General features: G+C 35.2%; 1 protein-coding gene across 1 annotated transcript; it reads right to left on the reverse strand.

Moving 5' to 3' along the window:
- Positions 1-1,132: 1,132 nt before the first annotated feature.
- Positions 1,133-17,590, reverse strand: LOC137749506 (protease Do-like 7). Its single transcript, XM_068489605.1, has 24 exons — positions 17,162-17,590; positions 16,786-16,856; positions 15,866-16,000; positions 15,703-15,761; positions 14,565-14,601; positions 12,950-13,075; positions 12,753-12,842; positions 12,296-12,361; positions 12,136-12,192; positions 11,971-12,036; positions 10,770-10,877; positions 9,147-9,227; positions 8,670-8,719; positions 7,968-8,133; positions 7,177-7,689; positions 6,415-6,597; positions 6,233-6,338; positions 4,969-5,139; positions 4,798-4,877; positions 4,460-4,687; positions 3,052-3,267; positions 2,680-2,837; positions 1,895-2,006; positions 1,133-1,702 (listed from the first exon to the last, which is right to left on the reverse strand). The coding sequence occupies exons 1-24, from the start codon at positions 17,442-17,444 to the stop codon at positions 1,526-1,528; spliced, it is 3,339 nt and encodes a 1,112-aa protein (XP_068345706.1). The 5' UTR covers positions 17,445-17,590; the 3' UTR covers positions 1,133-1,525.
- Between the last annotated feature and the right edge of the window lie 4,266 nt (positions 17,591-21,856).

Raw genomic sequence — 21,856 nt, forward strand, 5'->3', positions numbered from 1 at the left:
GACATTGCAGAGCACGGCGGGAGACGGCAAACTGACACCACTGAGTGTGTGGGGGAAGAAGAAGAAGACGTCGTAATGTGGAAGAGATTATTAAATTAGGCTCCCAATTTATGCTGCCAAGGGAGGAGTAGAACGCATAGTGTTCCTATTCAACAATACATTGTGACGTGACAATGTATTATTGGCCAAAAAACGTCACGTAGTAGTAAATCCATTTCATATAAGCGGAGAAGAAGCAGATGGAAATCTAAATTCGACTCGTACAAGGAAACCCGAATTCGACTTAAAAAAGCAAACCTAAATCGAATTGAACAAGGATACCTATACCGGATTCACGATGGACACATGACACCGGGGTAGGAGAAGGGCTTCACAGCTGTCTAGTGCTGAGTGCCAGTCAGCTTCTTGTAGCACTAAGTTGCTATACGTATGCTGGAGGTTTTTATATTTGGTTTATCATGGACTCGAGCTGTTACGAGTTATCCGTTATGATCGTAGGTGGTCTTGCAATTTCCTGCTGTTCAAGAATTTAAGCACAAAAATATCGTCTTGTGTATTTTGGAATGCACGACAAACTGTAGAGGCAGACACAATTTCTTCACCTTTGTCAATTTAACACAACAAACTGAAAGAAAGAAAGAAAGAAAGAAAACCCATTCGTTATTTTTGCATTTGGGAATACATGTATATGTTGTATAGGTGGTGGTCAGCACCGTTGCTGGTTTTTGGTTTCTTATTTTTAATTCAGTTTAAAGATAAATTTACATATTTAATTGAATTTGTGATACTAATTTCGGTTGTAAACTTAAGTTTGAAGAAAATTTGATTTTTTTAATTAAAAATAATGAGTTTAGACACCAAAACATAAACGCTCAATACCTATACATGTCGATTAAATGACATTTTACCACAGCGGTGGAAAGGTGAACCCTTGCATGACGACGTGTGAGTTCGAACCCCTCAATATCTAATCTAATATCCAATCTAACAAAATCTATCATTTAACAAACAAAAAAAAAAACACATACAAAGTTGAAATAACTCCCAAAGTTGAAATAATACAAGCTACTACTCTAATTTGGAACATCAAAGTTGTCTTGTATGTGGTTGGTCACCAGAGGACATTAGTATAATAAAAGAAGCTGAAAATACATTCATAAATTAACTAAATAACCATAACACATTTCCTACAATAAATTAAAATATCAACTTTTTGTGTTTATTTTTTTATTTTCTTCATCTAACAATTCCACATTTTGTTAATTGATGGGATACAAATCCAAACGACCATACCTCAAACTTTTCTATAACAATTCCCATTGCATCTACAGATAATATGGTTCCAGAATATAACATATAATATAATGAACCCCTGAGAATAATTCAATGCACAGTGCAGATAGCTGCCAGCCTGAATATGACTCCATGTATGTTGGCCCGAAGCCCCAACTGGTATCGAGGGGCTTCGGCGTTTCTAAGCGTTTACCGCCTGCTTCCGAGGCGTTGCGAGATGAACGCGCTTTGTTTATATACTAGTATAATCTAGCGCCTTTATCGTCTTTCGACCCCAGATGGCAGAATCAGGATCAAATCTCAACTCCCATGTGGGCCAGTAGTGCAAGTCCTGTTTCAATGTTAGAACTCTCGGCTTCCCATTTAGATGGACTGTCCTCACACGAACAAACTGTCCGTGTTCCAATTCCTGATCACATTTTAAAGCAAGATTACAAAAATTAGAAAATATACGAAAGCAAAGATATCATAAGCAACTCAATTTATATAATATGAAAAACACCAAAGGGGAAACAAAAATGCTATCGCGAGCTATATATTGCGCAAATCTCAGCAATGCATCGCACGAACACGCATAAAATATGAAGTCAAGTGTACGTACCTTTGTTACATCCACGAAAGCATCTAAATCAGGAGTCTTTTTTCCATTAACTTCAACAATCCACTGAAGAGCATATAGACCATATCTATGCACTGGACTACCATGACACCACCTGATAAATTTGGCAACTCGTCAGCATATAAAGAGAATAGAACAGTGGGACATGGAAGGTCATATCACTGAAAAGTTTATAAAACAAAAAGTGCAAGTAATTATTAAGAGACAAAGTGGAAACTATGCACTGTTTTCCATAACTACGGGAAAAAAAAAGAAAAAAAAAAAAGCAACTAATTTATTTATCTGTGTACATAACTACATATATTAAGCAAAATGCCGCTAAGGGCTAATTTTCAAAAACGATATATTCCACCCGCCAACAAGAGTCTCTTATCGCATGTACTCTCCTAATCCCACACTCCCACTCCATCTATGGCATTACAATAAGATTCATTCCTCCGAATGAAAATACGTGCAATATGAATACACACACACCAGTTTGCAATATGCATGACACTAGTCAACACAAATGCTGACACATGTGAGTGCTTGATGACGAATGAACTTTCTTTTGACATGTGAAAACTGTAAAATGGTATCAGAGGAGTGTCCGTCCACCAGGCATTGTACACCAGTTTGACCTGTAGAATTGCTGGCGTTCATAGATACATACTAACTTAAAAACCCTACTGTACTCAAAAAATAGTTTTGCTGTCAAAATAGAGTGAAGTATGTAGTCACCTTTCACCCAAATCAAGCATTCAAATTTCACAAAGAGGAATTTGTACCTCGCGACATATACGCCATGACCTTCATCTGGAAGAAACCCAAGAGCACGCACTGCTGGATGAGGATCCTGAACGATACATCCACACCAATTTATTACACGAGTAGTACCACTTCCATCCCTAACATCCGTTCCCACAAGAAGATTGATTTCGCACCCCTGGAAAACAAATAGAGATGAGACTTTAAGAGGAGCGTAATTTAAAAGACCTTGCCCCTAAATCAAGCATTAAAACAAAATTAAAAAGTCCATACAGTAATAATCCAAGGAAACAGCCCCATACCAAGACAAAATACTACCACTTTCCTAACTCAAAGATTAAAGATTTTGCAATGACTGGAAATGGGATCTAACAAACACAAATTCTCTTTACCTGGCGAAAAATGGTCATGTCAAGCTGGCCATCGTTGTTTTCACTTTTATCTAGTGCTTGGCAGACATTTTCAACATCAGAGAAACATGTAACCGGCTCCTTATTGATCGCCAAAACCATGTCTCCTTGTTCTAACAGATTTTCTGCTTTAGATCCAGCTAAACATCCTTTGACACGTAAAACTTGTCGTCTAATCGGATCTTTCTTAACAAGAGCCTAAAACAAGAACAATAATCACAATCTCATGATAATTTTCCACACACACATATATCAGTTTAGGGATCCAACTCCAAAATCAATAAACAAAAAAATGCACAATCGAGATCAAGGACCAGAAACAAGGCTTCTGAGTTTAACAGTAAAACCAAGAGAGCAAAGGATATCAAAAGGCCAAAAAAGAGGTTCAGAATAATAGTCAAAATGTGGAGAATAAGGGACAGTTTATTTAGCCCTTGCAGTTTCTCTAGTTCATTCAAAATAAATTAAGGGTGGTGCTATCCACACCTCTTTTTACCTTGCCACACTCCTCAGTTTTCGGCCGTTAGATCAAAGGAATTGAAGAAGATCAAATGACAAAAACTAACAGGGGTGTGCGGGAGGTAAAAAGGGTGTGTGGATAGCACCACCCCTAAATTAAGTGCCATTGAGGCACAGCACAGAAACATAAAACATAACTACTAAAAGAGGAACAAGAGGTAAGGGTGGATTTTTATTTTTTAACATTAAGCATTCCAATCCAAAAAGGATCTGAACGCTCCTCTCCATCCAGGTACACCAAATAACAGTGGGAAAGCTTAATAAAACCAATCCAGTTTTTCTCACAATCAACTAGGCCAAGATGGCAATAAGAGATTCAAAGATGATCAACAGAGCCCAAATACTGATGAAAAATACCCCATTAGCAAGAGACAGGACAATGATTAAATCAATGTCAGGTTTCTGTTCAGTTCAAACTCCCCTAAACTGGGCTGCAATAAAAGGCCTAACAGCTGGATGGCCGCAACTATCCAGTTAGGCTCATGTTGGCAGAAGTAGGGACATCATCAAGAGAAGATTTTGTTAAGTGGTAGTGCGATCTCCAGAATTTTATTATTTATATGATGCTCTCTTAAGAAATAAGGATTAAAACAGACGCTTCTTACTTTGATTTTATTGTGATACAAAATTTCAAACAGATTTAGCATCACTAATTGTGTCATACAAACATTATAAATTTATTGTTGGGTTTTTCCCTCCAACTTCAACCTTAAAGTGTTTCTTTATAATTATATGGACCATGAGGGATTACTAATTATCCATAAGCAACGTCATACCAAAAGCATCTAATTCTTTGAAAGTTGACATGAAAGAAAGATACAAAACAAAGACACAGTCGGAAGAAATATTTAGTATCAGGAAGAAGACGTACTTGGACCCAATCATCACTCAGTCCAAAGCTTCGGGCTTTTGAAAGCAATGTAGGATATAGTTCAACCTCTAAAATTCTCACAAGAGGCATTGGCCTTTTGACACGATTTATGAGAAGAGGAGGGCCTTGAGCACCAGAAATAATTTTTTCTAGGACTTGACTGATTGAATAAATAGGGAGACCTCTAACAAACTGATGATCTTCGGAGCTACTGCCACCAAATTTTAGCTGCAAATACAAATCAAAAATGAAAATCAAATTAACAGATGTTAAAGTAAATACCTGAATTTTTTTATTTTGCTTTTTCTTTTCCCTTTGCTGAGGGAAAGGATGGAAACCTGAGTTGAAAAGCTGCCCCAGATGGCTTGAACCCTTCCATACTCATCAGTTAGCACACCAGAAAATGTACTGCCAAAATCTGAACAGAGTGCAGCATTAAAAGAAAAAAGTGAATCAAAATCAGCACAGCGAAATCAAGTTCTAGTTTAAGCAATAAGAATTTCAGTTACCAGTATCAAGCTCAATGACTTCCATATTGGTTGCTCTGTACCGTGGACAATCAGCAGATCCAATATTTAATGCAGCACATGGGTTAGTTACAATTGACTTTCTAGATGTTGCTTGTAGGCTTCTACTTAACCCCACAAGATACACAGAATCCCCCCGACGCAATGCAGGCTCTGTCTCAGAGAATAATTTTATCAGTAAATTTGTTCAAAGACAATGGAGTAGATCCGAACAAGAGATGCAAAAGAGACAAACCACAAAATTGTTTTCTTTTCATAGGAAAAAGAAATGTAATTAAGAAACAAAAGTACCACAATAGTGGAGCAGTCCGCAACTGAATAGAAAATTTTACAGGAACTAGTTGTAAACTAAGTATAATACAACAAAACCAGAAAAGCCTAAAAATGACCAAACTACTACTTTCCAATCTGAGAAAATAACAAAAAAAAAAAAAAAAAAAAAACAATTCTCTAACATTGAAGCAGTAGATCCTACAAAGAAGCCCAAAAATAAACCCTATTCCAGCATAAATGATCCAGCTCCTCCACTGACATCTAAAAAACCCTCCTGTTGCGCTCTACCCATAATACCAAAACATTGCCATCATGGCACATCTTCCCAAAACTGCACCCCTCTTCTAACCACCAAAATTCTACGACAACAGAAATTACTCAAACTATCAAAGTTTCAAATATTAAAGATATTTCATTATATAAAGTCAAAATTCTAGATATCTAGAAATTACTCAAACTACCAAGGTTTCAACTGACACTCCATCAACCATTATCATCCTTTATAATAACATGCTAAGTTTTTTCTTGCTTGACCACTGTTTTCAAAAACTGATTCTGTTAGTACTTAAGCCAACTATTTCTATCATATCTTAACAATAGGATAGTACCTTGACAACAAATAAACAAGCTGAGACACAAACAAAAAGTAAAATCAAAGTGCTTTAACTAATGCTTTAAAAGAATTGAGTTTCACTTTGACTTAAACAATTATAAATGTCTAAAATTATTATTAAAAAAAATTAAAAAAAAAAACATTTAACTAATATCCTTAATCACTACATTTTGTTTAAGTATATGCAATATCAAATTTACAAACCTAATCCTGGAAAATGGATTAGAAATAAACAAGTAACAAATCATTTAATAAAATACAGCAATAATATCATTGTATAGTATACTAATACACACATACACACTATGCACATAAACTGAAAGGTAAAATTAGAGAAATAAGGTGAAAAGCCAGCCCTACCAGGAAGTAGTTCAGCAGCACGAACAGCAGACAAACCAACAGCTCCCAGGGCCAAGGGATCATACGAAATGAGAGCATAATTGTGAACAGGGTGGAGAAAAACCACCTGAAATTTAAAATAGGCAGTTTAGGTAATTTCAAAGGCATCATCATTTACATCTGTTTACATTCTATAGAATTACCTCGCCAGGAATTTCAATTGGAAAAGCAGCAAATGAAAGCATCACATCAGATGCAGCTATTGCAACTGTGTTCTTGTCAACAGCAACCAATCCCATGTTTTCAGAATGATAGATGATGACACCAGTCCCGAAAAAATGTTGTGAATGTACACCATCGAGCATACATGAAGGTGGCACATGAACCTGTAATCATATGAGAGCACCCCCTTAATATTCACAAGAATGTCATACAAATCTGTAGCAAGAATTTTTTGGTGATAAAAAATTTAAACCATCAATATAAAATACTTAACAAAACATCCATGACTGTAAATATACTGACAGAGTGACACCACTCACTGAGACACAACAAAAATCCCCAAGTACAAACACAGTTAACATGCTATCCACTAGAAAGAAATCCACAAAACCAGCAGGTAGCCTGCAAACAAAAACAACATACCTATCCTGACAGTATCACAATAAAATGGCACAAAAAGAATTTGTAGTCATAGGCTGCAAACCACCTAGTGTTGGGTTTTTCCTTTGAAAAAAGTGTGACCAAGTGAGATTTCGTGTGTGTGAAAGCCTGTGGGCACATGTGCATGTGTGTGTGTGTGTGTGTGTGAGAGAGAGAGAGAGAGAGGGAGAGAGAGAGAGAACATACTGCCAAATGCCAATACAAAGAATAATGACAGTTTCCTTTCTAACAAAGATTTTAGAGTTAGGAAAGAGACTATCGAGAAACACATACAGAACATAATATATCTCTGAGATAGTTACCTCAAGCATAACGAGAGTCGGCTCTATAACACGTTCAGCTAATGAAGCATTAGCAGTTGCTACATTTGCACCTTCAAAGTCTCTCAGAACAGCATTCTCCATAGTATTTGGATCATCCAGCTTACTGTCATTTGCTTCAGGAAAAGAACAGTCAGCATCAACATTTCCATCAGAAGGAAAACCCTCCTTCACTCGCCTTTTCTTTGTTTCAACATCCAGTTCATCCCTACAATGTGCTCCTTCAGATACGTGCTCATAACTGGTTTCCATACTGGTGACACCATCAGTCAATTGCTCATGGCTATTATGCTGCATGTCTAACAGGGAAGTGACTTCACTACTTAGCGGAACTGCTTGGCTTCCTGTACCTCCGAGTTCATTGATACCAGATGATTGTAGATTACCATCATGTTGAAACACAGGCTTAGCAGTCCAAAGACCAGTACAATCATCACGAGTGTATATCTGTGGAGGCGCATACCATTCATGGCGATCAACCGTGACCAGGACTGACTGCAGCCACCACAACAATCAACAGATGAGAACCAACTAAGAAAAGATAAAAACAGTTAATAGCTAATTTCTCTAAGATATCTAATGGGGCAGCTCATTACAAGCATTTGCTGGGTTTCATTAGAAAAGCCAACTCATGGGACCCTATGGTTCAGAAATCAGATTTTTATTTCTTATTCCTTTGTGCAATCTTAAAGATGAATTGACCAAACCAGCATGTACAACTATTTTCATGCCAATAATTGGTGGAATACAGTATAACTAAATCAAAGTATTACCTTCCTTCGATGACGATCCATGTAGCTTATATACTCTAATGGCACTCGAGCACCACGAGATAGCTTGCATAGAACTGAGATTAGATCCTCAAGTCGTGATATTTCCTCACCAGCAAACTTCTTAATGATAGCATGGCGAGGAACTCCAGCTCTAAGGAGCATATATCTGTAACAAATTAAATAATTGTTAATGATAGCATGGCAAGGAACTCCAGCTCTAAGGAGCATATATCTGTAACAAATTAAATAATTGTTACTCAAAAAAAATGCAGATCAATTTTGTCAATAGGTGCGGTTCAAAAACGAAATAAGACCTATAAAGAGAGAGACACATGACCTATAATACTTTTTCAAATTCACCCTTCAATAAATATCTGAATTAAAACACTCTTAAAATCAAAATTAAGAGCAATGTTCTTATCACAACTAGGATGGAATTATTGGTATCATCAGAAAATTTTATTCTCAAATTTATTCTCTTTCTCATATAGATCTACTTGAAAATTTTGCTAGATGGTGGATTTCTTATCCATATTTTGTAATTCATGTTATTGTTTTAATAAATTGTTATTTTTTTTTCTCAAAAAAAAAAAAAAATAGAAAAGAAAGAAAAAGCTGTCACCATCATCCCGTAGGCCATAGTTCTTTTATTTGAGTAATAACAGGAAGCAAAACATATTGCACAAGATCAAGAGAACGTACCCTGGTTCTGTCACATATACAAGGCCACAAGGGAAACGAAAATTTCTAGCCTGTATGAAAAGCAGAGTAATGTCATAACATTAAGTGAAAGGTTCAAACAGAAAACAAATCAGACAAATCAAGATAATAAGCCAAAGCCATGGTAAATGGAAAACGAGGAAACATTATTTCAATAGGCAGGGTCAACATAATTCAAAAAAGGCGTGCATAAAGCTCTCAGAATTGAATATATATATATATATATATATAGAGAGAGAGAGAGAGAGAGAGAGAGAGAGAGAGAGAGAGAGAGAGTATACGACAAGCTACACATGTAATATGCAAAAGAAATGCACTTGACTTGGTTAAAAGCATGCCAAAATTGGAATAAAAAAATTCAGTTCAAGCAAATGCAGATTTCTATATGAGGACAATAGCCCAGCAACAACTTGTAAGATCACTCTCGAATACTAAGTACAAACGGCAAAATCAACCAACCTGTTGGTACGATAGAGGTTGAATCACTCCACCACTTACTTCCAAGAAGTAATTAGGGGTTATTGAGTGTAAATCTTGCACCTGAAATAAATAGGATAACAAATTTACTGATGGCACCTTAATGAAACAATGCTACAAACTAAAGGAATACCACCAAACTGCAACCAGGTATACTGTATACAACACAGTTGGATAACTAAAGGAATACCACCAAACTGCATCCAGGTATATAACACAGTTGAATAAATTATGGGGTAAAAGACCTCAATAAGTTCATACCTAGCCCAGTGAAGAAATAACTTAATTATGCATTGTGATAAAGGCATTAGTCTCTCTTTCATCACGATGCATAATGAGGAATGGGCAGGGACAATTTCAGAACGAAAAACAAAAGATTCAATTTACCAAGCTGATATTAATGCAAGCAAAGTAACTATATCTAAATATTTTCAGACAAAGGCTAATGCAGTGAAAGTTGACTTGTGACATAAAATATTATCAGAGAAAACACCTCTAACCTAGCCATGTCTAAAGGGCAATCAGAGCATCCCTAACAGGTGATGGCTTAAACCTCTACATGTGCGTTTCAACCATTTGAATAAATTCACTGTTATTGGTTTTCCTCTCCTATCCTTTTCTCTACCCTGTTTTCAGTCCATTAAAGATGCCCCTCATGTTATACTGAGGTTCCATAAGTCCCAACTCCTAGTTAAATCACCCACACAAACTGATACCATTTGCTAATGGCGTCCTAACTGTTCAAATCTCATGGACAGGAATTGTTGATAAAAAACAAAACACAAATGCACACACATACCATTCATATTACGAGGAACCTTAGGTACACAGACACATATACACTGAAGCATTCTCAGAAACACGAAGTGAAACAGAAAACACTGCAGCTTAAAATCATGTGCACTGAGACATTTACATTCACTGATGCATCTTCTAAACATACCATGGACATGAACATAGAATATTAAATAAGGTAAGGCCAGATCCACCTAAGCACTTAAATGATCTCTACCAGCTGACTTCAATTGGCCAATGCATAAAAAGAGAGACAAAGATGACATGTTAGTGTGTGCACATATCTTCTGCAACATTTGGTTTCTCCTAAGTAATGAAATCTCATCTTCTCATTTATAAGGAAAGCACAAATTCTCATTTATAAGGAAAACAATTTGTGCTTCCAAGAACTAAACAAATAATAGGAAGAATTAGTGAAAACATTGTTTGAAAGCGTGTGGTGGCAGTTCCTTTTAATTTCTGGTTCAGATGGGCATCTCTCATTTTCTTTCTCCTTTTCTTAAAATATTATTCAAAAACAAATTCATAATCCCATGAAAAAACAAGTAGAGCATTATACATTCAAGAAAAGACATAAATTACAAGTAACAAGTCCTAACATTCTTGATTCATAATATTGAATGAACTGTTCTTAATCTTCCAGAAGGGTGCCAACATTGGATAATAATTAATGTTAAAAAGATTAGAGTAAAGCTTGCAATGCCTTGATTAAGCAGTGCACCTGTTGATTGCCACTGCAATAAATTTTCCAGACATACATACGAGACTTTTCCATAGCAAAACATAATACCAAACAAGAAAAACTCTCACCGTCAAGTTAACAGTTAATTGTGTGCCACCCCTTTCAATCTGTAATTCAATCTTTTGATTGACACTGTCATCAAGTAAAGTCTCCAATTTTAGGAATTGGGTAATTACCTGCACAGCAATCCAATACGTTAGATTCAATTGTGTAGCTACTGTCTTGCTTGCATGAAAAACATTTGAGGTTTCCTTTCCCACAATCAAATGGAGCCTAAAGGTAATTACTTTGGATAGCATTTACAGACAAACTACCTATTGCCACAAGCGTACTATTTATTTTTGTCTGATGATGTATTATTTATTGTTTTGTCTTTCTGTTTTTTTTTTCCTTCAAATTTACTTAATTTAGTTATTATAGTTTACATGGGTGATTTTTTTATTTTTTGTGAAATTGTTTTTTCTTTGAAATCCTAATGGAAGAAGGGCAATTTTGATATGAAAGCTTCACAGTTTTTTTCTTCTCCCTTTATATATATAAGAGATAATAGATAAAGAGTTGAATTCTAACATGTGTCATCTAAAATAAACAATATGGACCATAAAAAATTATCATTGATTATTTATCCAATCTAGAAGATGCGTTTGCAAAAGTAGAAAACCATTCATAATGAGTTACTGTAGCAAACTTACATTATACAAAGTTAATATCAAGTTAATCATAATATATAGTTAATACCAAGTTAATGGCATCACAAAACTCAACAATAAGATTGGATAAAGCCTAAAACTTGATCCGGATTGATGACCTTACAGATGGTGGCCAGTGAGAAAAGTAAACCTTATAATTTGATCCAGACATTTGCAAACAAAATAGTGGTCATATTTACAAAAACAACAATATCAAATAAAGCAATGAATTTGCATGACATCAAAGTCTTTTCTATAAATACAAAATTAAATGGGGTCGAGCAAGATACTGGGCATCAGTTTCAAATGAGTTCAAGGATTATTTTATTTCTCATATAGTGTGGGATATGTTAGCAGCCGTAAAATGATTTTGGTTCAGGTTATGTTACTTATAATCAAATCTATTTGAGAGATCTTAGCTAGCTTTGCTAAATGGTGGATTTCTTATCCACTATTTTGTAATTCTTGTTTTTATTTTAATAAAGTGTTATCGTTTCTTCTCAAAAAATTTAAAAAAAAAAAAAAAAAAAAAGTCTTTTCAATAAATACAACATTAAATGAGACAAAAAGTATGACTTACTTTCCCATTCATGCAAACAAGAACATCCCCTGGCTCCAAACACTTGTATGCCGGACCACCTGGAACCTGAAACAAGTCCAGCCTCATAAGAATCCCAGAAGTAAGAATTAGATGACCAAGAAAAAGAAAAACTTACACAATTTCAAAGTATGCAAGAATACTCACCACAGAGTCAACAACCAGCATCCCAGTTTCACCCTCGGGAGATGCATGACGAACTAACTGAACAAATCAAAACTACAGGTTACTTGAGGCACCCTACTTTTCATGCAAATAATGAAGTATGGGGAAATAAGACGGAAAAGAAAAAAAAAACAAAAAGGACCTGCTCTGTTTCACTTTGAAGACCAAGCCGGCGTGTCTCATCAAACCCTTTATGGACAAATGTCACCTGCATTATAAATTATATATGCTGTGTCACAATAATAATTACTCAAACATCGTACAACTCTGAACACCATGAAATCTTCGTATTGTTTCCAAGAATAAAATCAATCAGGTCCAAAAATTAAGAATTTCTTTTATATTATGGTTTTATTTCTCCTACCCTCGACCAAAAAATGTTTTCAATACATCTAAACATATATGCATAAATTAAGTTGTAAAAAACACCATGATCCATTGCAATTGCAACCGATTTCAACCTCAAAGGTAAAATAATGCTGGGGGAAACTGAGTCAACTGCCCACCAAAATAGCAGTACCCTTCTGAACATGAAGTTAAAAGAATTGGAAAACGGTTTAATTGAAGTGATTCCCTTTAAGGATAATTCAAACACAAACCTGAAGCGTACCACGAGGTATAGAGACTGCCTCCCATTTATTGACAAAGGAATCTCTGCCTTTCTGGAGATAGTTCAATGCCCTCACAACCTGCCGTTTGAATAAGTCTATGTCATAAATCATAATTGTGGAATATAAAATATTAAATCCCCATGCATAATTAATAAAGATACAGAAGATACATAAAATGCACTTACTCGTTCTAATGGTAAGAAAAAAGCTGAAGCACTTGATGACTTGCTACCAGCATTCAAGGCCACCGCCCTGCCTAGCCAATCAATCACAGGAGATCCACTGGAACCACCCTTAGTACCAGATGCAGCCTATAACAAAAACAACTAATAAATATAAATGTGAAATTTTAGGCTAAAGCTACTATATCAGCAAAAGATGCACTGCTATCAAGTATCAACCAACAATGCCAAGTCATTCAATAACATAATTAACAATGACAGTCATGTAGTAAAGGACTGCAAACATATATTATTCCATATGCAAAATAGTAAAAACACTGATCCATAAATCCAATGCCAAAGCCAAGCCATATTCGCATCTCAACTCTCCCAGATTCTAAAGGTACATGCATGCCATGAATGGAATGTATATAAATTTATCAGTAACAGTGTAAATCATTAAGACCATTACCATAGGTAAACAAACTTTGCACCTATGATTTTTTCTAAGAATGAGTATTTTCATGAAAGTCTTGTTTACAAATTTAAACCCTCATCTTTAGATACTTCGGGGCTTTTTTTCATGAAAGTCTTGTTTACAAATTGAATGTATTTTCTTAGTGCAAACACGGCCAACATGAGTGAGGAGGCCAAAGGGCAATTATAAAGACAAAATGCTCACCACTCAGATTTTGTTCCCTATTTCCTTTTATTTTATAATAGAATCTAAAACCTATGTACAAAGGGCTTTCTCCACTTTTGGCCTCAATTCAAGGCCAAGTCTTGAACAAAAATCATAATCCTAAAGTTAAGTTTTTGCATCCAACAAGTATCAAATCAAACTTCCGGACAATGAAATTTGATCCTTGGTACTTATTTTTCATCAAATGTGCCCTCGATGATAATAAGGAGGACGGTACATATTACCCCTGAGATATGTTAACCATTCCTATTTAAAGTTTGACCTGGTACTTGTTAGAAACAAAAAAGTTAGATAACCACTAAATGGGACAAATTAATCTTCACGCACTGAATTGATAAATGGGTTCAAAGTTCAGGTACCAAAAGTGGGAGAGAAAAATATTTATGCCATGTGGACAACTCTCAGCAGTCAGAACCAGCCTCCAGCCATATATAAAACATCAATGTATTTTAAAGCAAGAAATTTTGTTTTCTATACGTCAGTCTGCTTCTCTTGTTGATCAAATTATTCGTTCTAATTACATTTTCATTAAAGGAATCTTCTTCCCTTTTCTGTATCTTATACCTTCATCCTCACCCAATAACCAATTAAGCAGTACAATACGGCCCAAGTATAGCCCAAAAACTACCCTACAAAAGAAACAGAAATGCTCATATAAGTGACACATTTAAGCGTCTATAAGTGCCAACCACTTTCAGGTTGGATATAATACAAACACTTCAGTATATCAAGCATTGAAATATATCCAACAGTTTGATGTTTACAGCACAGTAAGGCGCTTGACATATGTCCCTCACAGAAGCATTTTTTTACAACAGAAGTACTCTAAGGCACAATAATGAAAATAGTCACAAAATTCTAAACCCAAAACCTACTCCAGTGGAGGAGGCTTACATGAAACTATTAGGTAGCAAAAATAATGAATATGCTACTTACTTGCATGTAGAAGGTATTGAAGTCATTATAACCATCCCTGTGCAAAAACACAATCATTATTAACCAAAAAAAAAACAGAAAACTGGTTGTAAAGTCTCCGAAGAACAAATGATCAAACCGTTAAGTGTTCTGCCTACCATAGGTCAGTAGCATAACAAAAGTAGCTTAGGCTCTGTTGTCTTATATCAAGCACACCTCTGTAAGAGGAGTTTAATAATAGAAGAGACAATTATGATTTTCTCCATGTAGTTTGCGATAGTTCCAATTTTCTCAATTGTAACCTTGTAGATGTAGTTTATTAAAGGTTGCAGACAAGGTGAAATCAAGATTTATATCAAGAAGTACTTATAATTTGTAAGGAATCAGCACTTGAAAATTTATTGGACTCAGTATTTGGAGAGGTGGTTGGGGGTTATCATAAAACGTTTTTATTGTTTCTATTGACTGCTTTTTTTGAACGAGTTCACTGTAAAACTAACAAAGAAGAACAAAGATTGTTTTAGTTGGTCTTCTTCTAAATTTTTATAAAGTTTTCGTCGTTGTTCTTATACGTCAAGCACAACGATTTACTTCTACATTATTCTGTGACTCAGGCAATCCACAGTCCACACTATGGTGTGTGCATCTATGACATACTAGAAAACGCCAGGTCCTATTGTTAAATGGATGCTCTGTTTAAAAAGGTAGCTGACTAAGAATGTTATGCCCCTTTGAAGAGCTCTTCCTTTTATTTATTTATTTTGTTCTTTTACATAACATAAGAAAATCAGTAAAAGGCACCATGTGAGCATCATGCGGTTGGCACCTTTCACACACATGATAAAGACAGCTTGTAGGTCTCAGTTTGTCAATTTTGTTAATTCTGGTTTTTCCTAGACCATTGGATGCTAAAGCTTCAAGCTTTCTTTAAAGTATAGGCATCTTCCTAGTATACTTCCCATTTCACAAGCACCAAGGTTTACCACTTTAGTGGTTCTGAAAAAAAATATTACTATTCCAACAAACTACAATTCAATGAAAAACTCTTAATTTTTCGTAATCATGATATGAATCCATAGGACAATGTATATATTTCACTAGTTTTCAGGGAAAATAAGAACAAAGGAATAAGGCAGATGTTAGTCAAGCTGATACATACTTTTTGTAATGTGGAGCATCTCTATCCAAACGAGCAATAGTACCAGCCAAAATTGAGACCTAAAAATTAAAGTGAATCCAGTAAATAACAAATTACTAAAAAAAATTTAAGGCATACAATTACAAGCCTATTACGTAAAAGCACAAACTTGACAAATGAATACCTTCTCACCACTATCATTACCAACAACCCTGATTTCTAGTCCAACACAAGCGGCCTCGGGGGCCAGAGGAATCTCCTCATAACTAAGAAATTGTACTGCACTAGGATCATAACAAAAGAAGCCAAAATCATGGACCTGAAAAAACATATGCATATATTAGTGTTTCGGATATACACAAGATGTCAAACGCACAAATTGATTACAAAGGTTGTTTCGGATATACACAAGATGTCAAAAGCACAAATTGATTACAAAGGTATCTATAATTGTCCTGTTACATAAATCCCATGTTTAATTATAGCTAGGGGTGAGGTAATGATTAAGAGTTTCTTATTTTACAAGAAAACATGTAAATATTTTACTATCATACTAAAATTTTCAAATGCACTTGAATTGTAGGGTGTATGACATGCAATTCAATTATAGATTCGTTTGAACAGTCAAATAGTTTTAATTATTCTTTTCTTGCTATTTTGTTGTTGCTAGCAGACTACTTGTAAACTGCTTTTTAAATAACATTTTGAAGGTTCTTTCATTTTCAAAATCACTTCCTAAATACCAAAAAAAAATTTAAATACTTCACATGTCATTGATGTCAATCATAATCGCATTCGCATTAAACATGTAAGAGGACATATAAACAGATAATCTCATTTACACGTTCCCAAAATCACAACCATGTCTTACGATTTGAAGAACTTAAAGGAAAGTTCAACAAAACTTAATAATGAAAATAAACTGCTTGCTCTGCAGTCACAACTTTTCATTTACTATGTTAAGTAAGACAACAAAGCGTAAGGAACTATATCACAATGGAAATGTACAAGATTGTTTAATGGAGGAAAAAATAATATCGATTTTAGAAACCACCGTGCAATTACAGCAGATCATAAACCAAACATAAGAAAGAATTTACTCACTGGATCCCTGTATATAGGATATACTGGAATTTCTTCACGGTTCACAAACATAGCTTCTGCAACTACAGGTCCTACAGTACCAAAGAAACAGATTGGGAAAATATCAAAGAAGGTTCAAGATCCTTAAATCAAATTCAGTTGAAGAAAAAGAGCACTAAATGTTACCAACTAGACAATCATTACCGACTAGACAATACTTACCAACTAGACAATCATTACCAAGCAATGCATTGGTTGGTTAGAAGCTTAAAAGAATAAAAATTTACTTTATAACTCGAAAGGCTTAAACTTTGAAAGTGAAATTTTCCCTTTTCTTTCTCTCACATTTCCTCAGTATCCAAACAACAACAAGAAAGTTCAAGAAACTAAAAAGTACCAGGCTTGACAACATGTCGATTGGTGAGGATGATCCCGCGGCGCTTATCGACGATGAAGCCGGTGGCATAGCTAGCACCAGCGGCCTCAGTGTCAAAAGCACGACAGGCGGTTGTCCGCAGAACGACGACGGCGGGGACGACCTTGCTGAGCGCCTTTCTCCAGTCGTCGGCGGTGGCGGTGTTTTCTTTGAAAGGAGGATCGATCTCCATGGAGAGTTCGTCCTTGATGTTCGATTCGCTCCCTACGGCCTCTGATCCCAGCCTCTCCAGAGGATCGGCCATTCGAACTCCGTCGCTGAATCAGGTAATAGAGAGAGAAATGGAGATTTTTGGGGGAAGGGAAATAATCTAGGGTTTGTGAAATGGATGGCAGTGAGGTTTAGTCAAGATTAGAGAGAGAGTGTGCTTCTTTTAGTCTAAAGTGGGTGCGAGTCTGAGTTGGGTCTGCGAAGGAAAGTGCCTCCAGACCAGAGTCCAAACGTGTCCGGAGTGGCTTTTTTACTAAGGGAAGGAAAATATAAAATTTCTTTGTTACGTTTGGTAACGATGGAAAAGTAAATTAAAAATAAAAAGCTAAAATGTGGCAAAAAGGTGCATGATCATACTGCGAGTTCAGTTTTCGTTTCAGATCTCTACTAATAATTTTTTCGTTCTCAAATTATGTAATTTGCTGTACTAATAATCTATTTTATTAACCCCGTCAAGTTTTTTGTTAAGTTAAAACAAAAAAAGAATTTCATCAAAAAATAAGAAAATGAATTTTTAAAAGAGAAAGACTTGGCATCTCAAGAATTGAGGATGAATTCCTTCTTAGAGTACATTGTGACATGTTAGAGTAATAATAGAAAATATGGAAATAACACAAGAATTCTAATAATAATAATCATAAAGAAATTCACAACATCAATTATATATAAGATTAATATAAACAACTGGAAATAAAGTTATAAATACTAACAAATTTAGATATTGAGGCTTGCATAAAATGCAATGTCCTAAAGACAGAATTTCGTCCATACTCTTGTGCTTGTAGTTCGGTAGGTGTCTGTCTTCCATGATTCAACAATCTATGATCCGAAGTCAAAGCACTTCAATCTTCGAACTTCGGCAAACTTCATATATATTTTATACTCTTAAGACACGACTCGGAGTTTGATTAACAAAAAACAAAAGACATTGGAGAAAACTCTTTTCTTTGATCCATTAGATATGTGGGATGTTTGAGTTTATATAGAACTCAAGCCACCCTCTTTTGAAACATTGTGATCGTTACCTAAAATTTCAATAAACAGACGCAACTCATGAATTTGAATTCAACTATAACACATGACTTTTATTTTTCATTCATATAAAAATTAAATATTATAATATTAATTATAATATATAATTTCCAACATATTTTCACATAACCTCATTTTTATTATCGGAACTCCTTAAGTATTAATTAAACAATCTTAATTTTAATTGATTTTTGCAAATATGAATAGTTCCGATTATAAGTATGAAATTCTATTAATAGACCCAAAGTATTTTGAGGAACTCCTCATTAACTTTAAGGAGCCAAGCTCTTCTTTCTTTTTGTTTTCTTTTTTTTAAATGCTTTTTTTATATGAAATAAAATAAAAACAATTCAGTTAATTTGTAATAGTAGAGATTAAAAAAAATTTTGATTGTTTCATTTTTTTTAATGTTTTTTTTGTTGTTCATTTTTGGATAAAAATACTTATTTTACCTTGTAAACTTAACAGAAAATTGATGAAGTTGATGAAAGGACCACCCAATAGGCTCAGTGTGACATCTCACATCGTTCAAGAGAGTGCATCCTTTATGCCTTATATGTATATTCTCATCTCTACCTAGCACGAGCCCTTTTGGGAGCTCACTAGCTTCGGAGTTCCGATGAACTCCGAAGTTAAGCGAGTTCGCGCAAGAGCAATCCCGTAATGGGTGACCCACTAAGAAGTTCTTGTGTGAGTTCCCAGAAACAAAACAGTGAGAGTGTGGTTGGGCCCCACAACGGACAATATTTCGTACTCTCAATTTTAATGATCGGAACTCCTTAAGTATTGACTAAACGATCTTAATTTTAATTGATTTTTGCAAATATGAATAGTTCCGATTATAAGCATGAAATTCTATTAATAGACCCGAAGTATTTTGAGGAACTCCTCATTAATTTTAAGGAGCCAAGCTTTTCTTTTAAAAAAAATAAATAATAATTTGCTTTTTTTATATGAAATAAAAAAAAAACAATTCAGTTAATTTGTAATGGTAGAGATTAAAAAAAAAATCTGATTGTTTTATTTTTTATATTTATTATGTTATATTTTTTTCTTGTTCATTTTTGGATTAAAATACCTATTTTACCTTGTAAACTTAACAGAAAATTGATGAAGTTAATGAAAGGACCACCTAATAGGCTCGGGTTGACATTATTAAACTCATTTTTCCTAAGAAAATGATTCTCACTTCTTGTGTGAGGCTTTCAAACCCAAGAAAACCCGGTGGCATCGGCCCTAGCTTCCGACAGGGTCAATTGTCGTTGCCTTCTTGCTTTCTTTCTCTTTTGTTTTCCTTACTTCTATTGCTTTTCTCCCAAATTTCTACTCCGATCTCTTCTATTCCTCTATCCCCAAGGGTATTATTCTTCCTTGCTCCTGATCTTGAGCCATGAATCCTACTAAAGATTGTGCGTAGAGTTCTAGTGTATCAACCGGCTCAGGTGTTTACAATACCATCACTTTGTCCTTGTCGTTTGCCAATTCCAACAGTGTCGTTCGTGGGTTTCCACGAGCTTCATACTAATAGTTGGCTTCTCTCTTTTAGTTGTTGACTATCCCTAATTCATGGTTGTGTTCATATAGCAAATCGGAGTTGGATGTGGCGTCTGTTGAGGTTGTGGCTAAGGAATCTAACGGATGGACTGGAACTGGACTGATGGAGTAAGATGTGGATGCCTTTGGTTTCGGAAGCTTGGTGTAAAGTTTGGGCCTAACTGTTTTTGGGCTAATTTTGTGTTTTCTAGTGTTTAGGCCTATTTTTGTTTGTTAATATGTAGTCTTTGGGCCTTGGTTAGCTTGTATGTTATTTTAGTGTTTAATAAAATATTCTTTTACCGGCGCATACAAGCCATTCTAAGGTGGTTGTGTGTATGCAAGTTCCAAACAAGGTTAGATTGATGAAATCACACCTACAAAATTATAAATATATATAAGCTTAACTGATGAACACCTAAAAAAGTAGGTCGCCAAAGGGCCTTTGAGGCTTAAGTCAAAAAAGCAGTTTGGAAGGGAAGGTTGCAGACCGTAATAGGCAAACAACTATGTTATGCTAGTGATGGTGCATACTAGTCTCCACGGCAGCTTACTAGTAGTTCCAAAGGTCTCTAGTTGGTTGGAGTGTAAGAGAGCCGGATACCCAAAGAGGAGACTATGAAAAAGTCTGCTTTCGACCAACTTGGGTTTGGTATGGCTTGGGTAGGACACCATGGGCATAATGGGCTTATGGCAACCAAATGCCTCGTACCTACAAGAGAGGTAGATGCCTCGGTCCCTTGAGATATTATGTAGTTTGCTCACAACGTGAAGGGTAAAACTGTCATAGCGAGATTAAAGTCCATGTGTCTTTCTCCTATTGCATGCAGTTAATTTATATCTTTGCAGGTTAGGTTGTTGAGTTTCACGAGTTGATCAATTACTTTTTTTCTTATTTCTAAAGTAAGTATGATTGGCAAATATTTCGAAGGACAAATTGTGACCCCCATTAAGGACTTAAACTTTTGAAAATTAGCCATTTTCCCCTCACCGTTAGATTCCATCTACTATTCCGTCAAATTTAGAGGCAAATTAGTCTTTTCGTTCTTCATTCTTATTTGTCAGCTATAACTATTATACATATAGGATAGCAGAAAACTATCCTTATGCAAATGTGAACATAACTAAGGCACCATCTTTGAAAAAAGAAATGCGGCATAATTACCATCATGCGGCATAACCCCCAAAACCTAAAAGGAAACTCAACTGTTTTTATGAGGATGCTGTATTAGAAATCTTACTCAAACTTCTCATTAAGTCTTTGTTGGTTTGCATTGTATCGTCCAAGAGTTATAGATACTGTATCCTGAGCTCGTACTTCATTAAAAAGCATCGCATCATAGCACTTGAATCTAATTACATGAATGGAATTCCACCCTTCTTGCTCGTGACAGTGGCATCATCGCTAGCCACATAACGGTCTTATCACCCTATCGTATCGACCGTACAAGTTATGGAGCAGGAATGCGAGACTAGAAAGAAGGAAAAACATGAGTTAGACCTGGTTTGGTACTGAGGTGATTATGAAAAAAGCTGGTATAAAAAAAAGTTGGGAGCTGTTTTTGTGTTTGGTAAACATTCAACTTCAGCTTTTTTTCACAATTTTTCACATATGTTTTACATAAAAGTTTACCAAACACTATAATACTGTTTTTTTTTTCAAAAACACTTTTATAAAAAAATTTACCAAACACTCTTCTACTTTATTTTACAGCTACTTATTCTCACAACACAACAAAAATTTTATTTTTTTAAAACATAGCAATACCAAACCAACCCAATACAAGAAGGCCAACTTTGTGTGCTCAAACCCATGTATCCGAAAACAATTATTACTATAAACAAATTAAAAATAAAAAGAAAATAAAAGAATAAGAAACC

Source organism: Pyrus communis, chromosome 11, assembly GCF_963583255.1.
Source record: "Pyrus communis chromosome 11, drPyrComm1.1, whole genome shotgun sequence".
Taxonomy (NCBI): Eukaryota; Viridiplantae; Streptophyta; class Magnoliopsida; order Rosales; family Rosaceae; genus Pyrus; species Pyrus communis.

Excerpts from the sequence above, each read along its gene's own strand:
- LOC137749506 (XM_068489605.1), bottom strand. The coding sequence starts at position 17,444 with ATGGCCGATCCTCTGGAGAGGCTGGGATCAGAGGCCGTAGGGAGCGAA. Across the intron at positions 4,878-4,968 it reads AGTCATTGAGCTTGATACTG|ATTTTGGCAGTACATTTTCT; the intron begins GTAACTGAAATT and ends CACTCTGTTCAG. Across the intron at positions 2,838-3,051 it reads ACATGACCATTTTTCGCCAG|GGGTGCGAAATCAATCTTCT; the intron begins GTAAAGAGAATT and ends TTTGTTTTCCAG.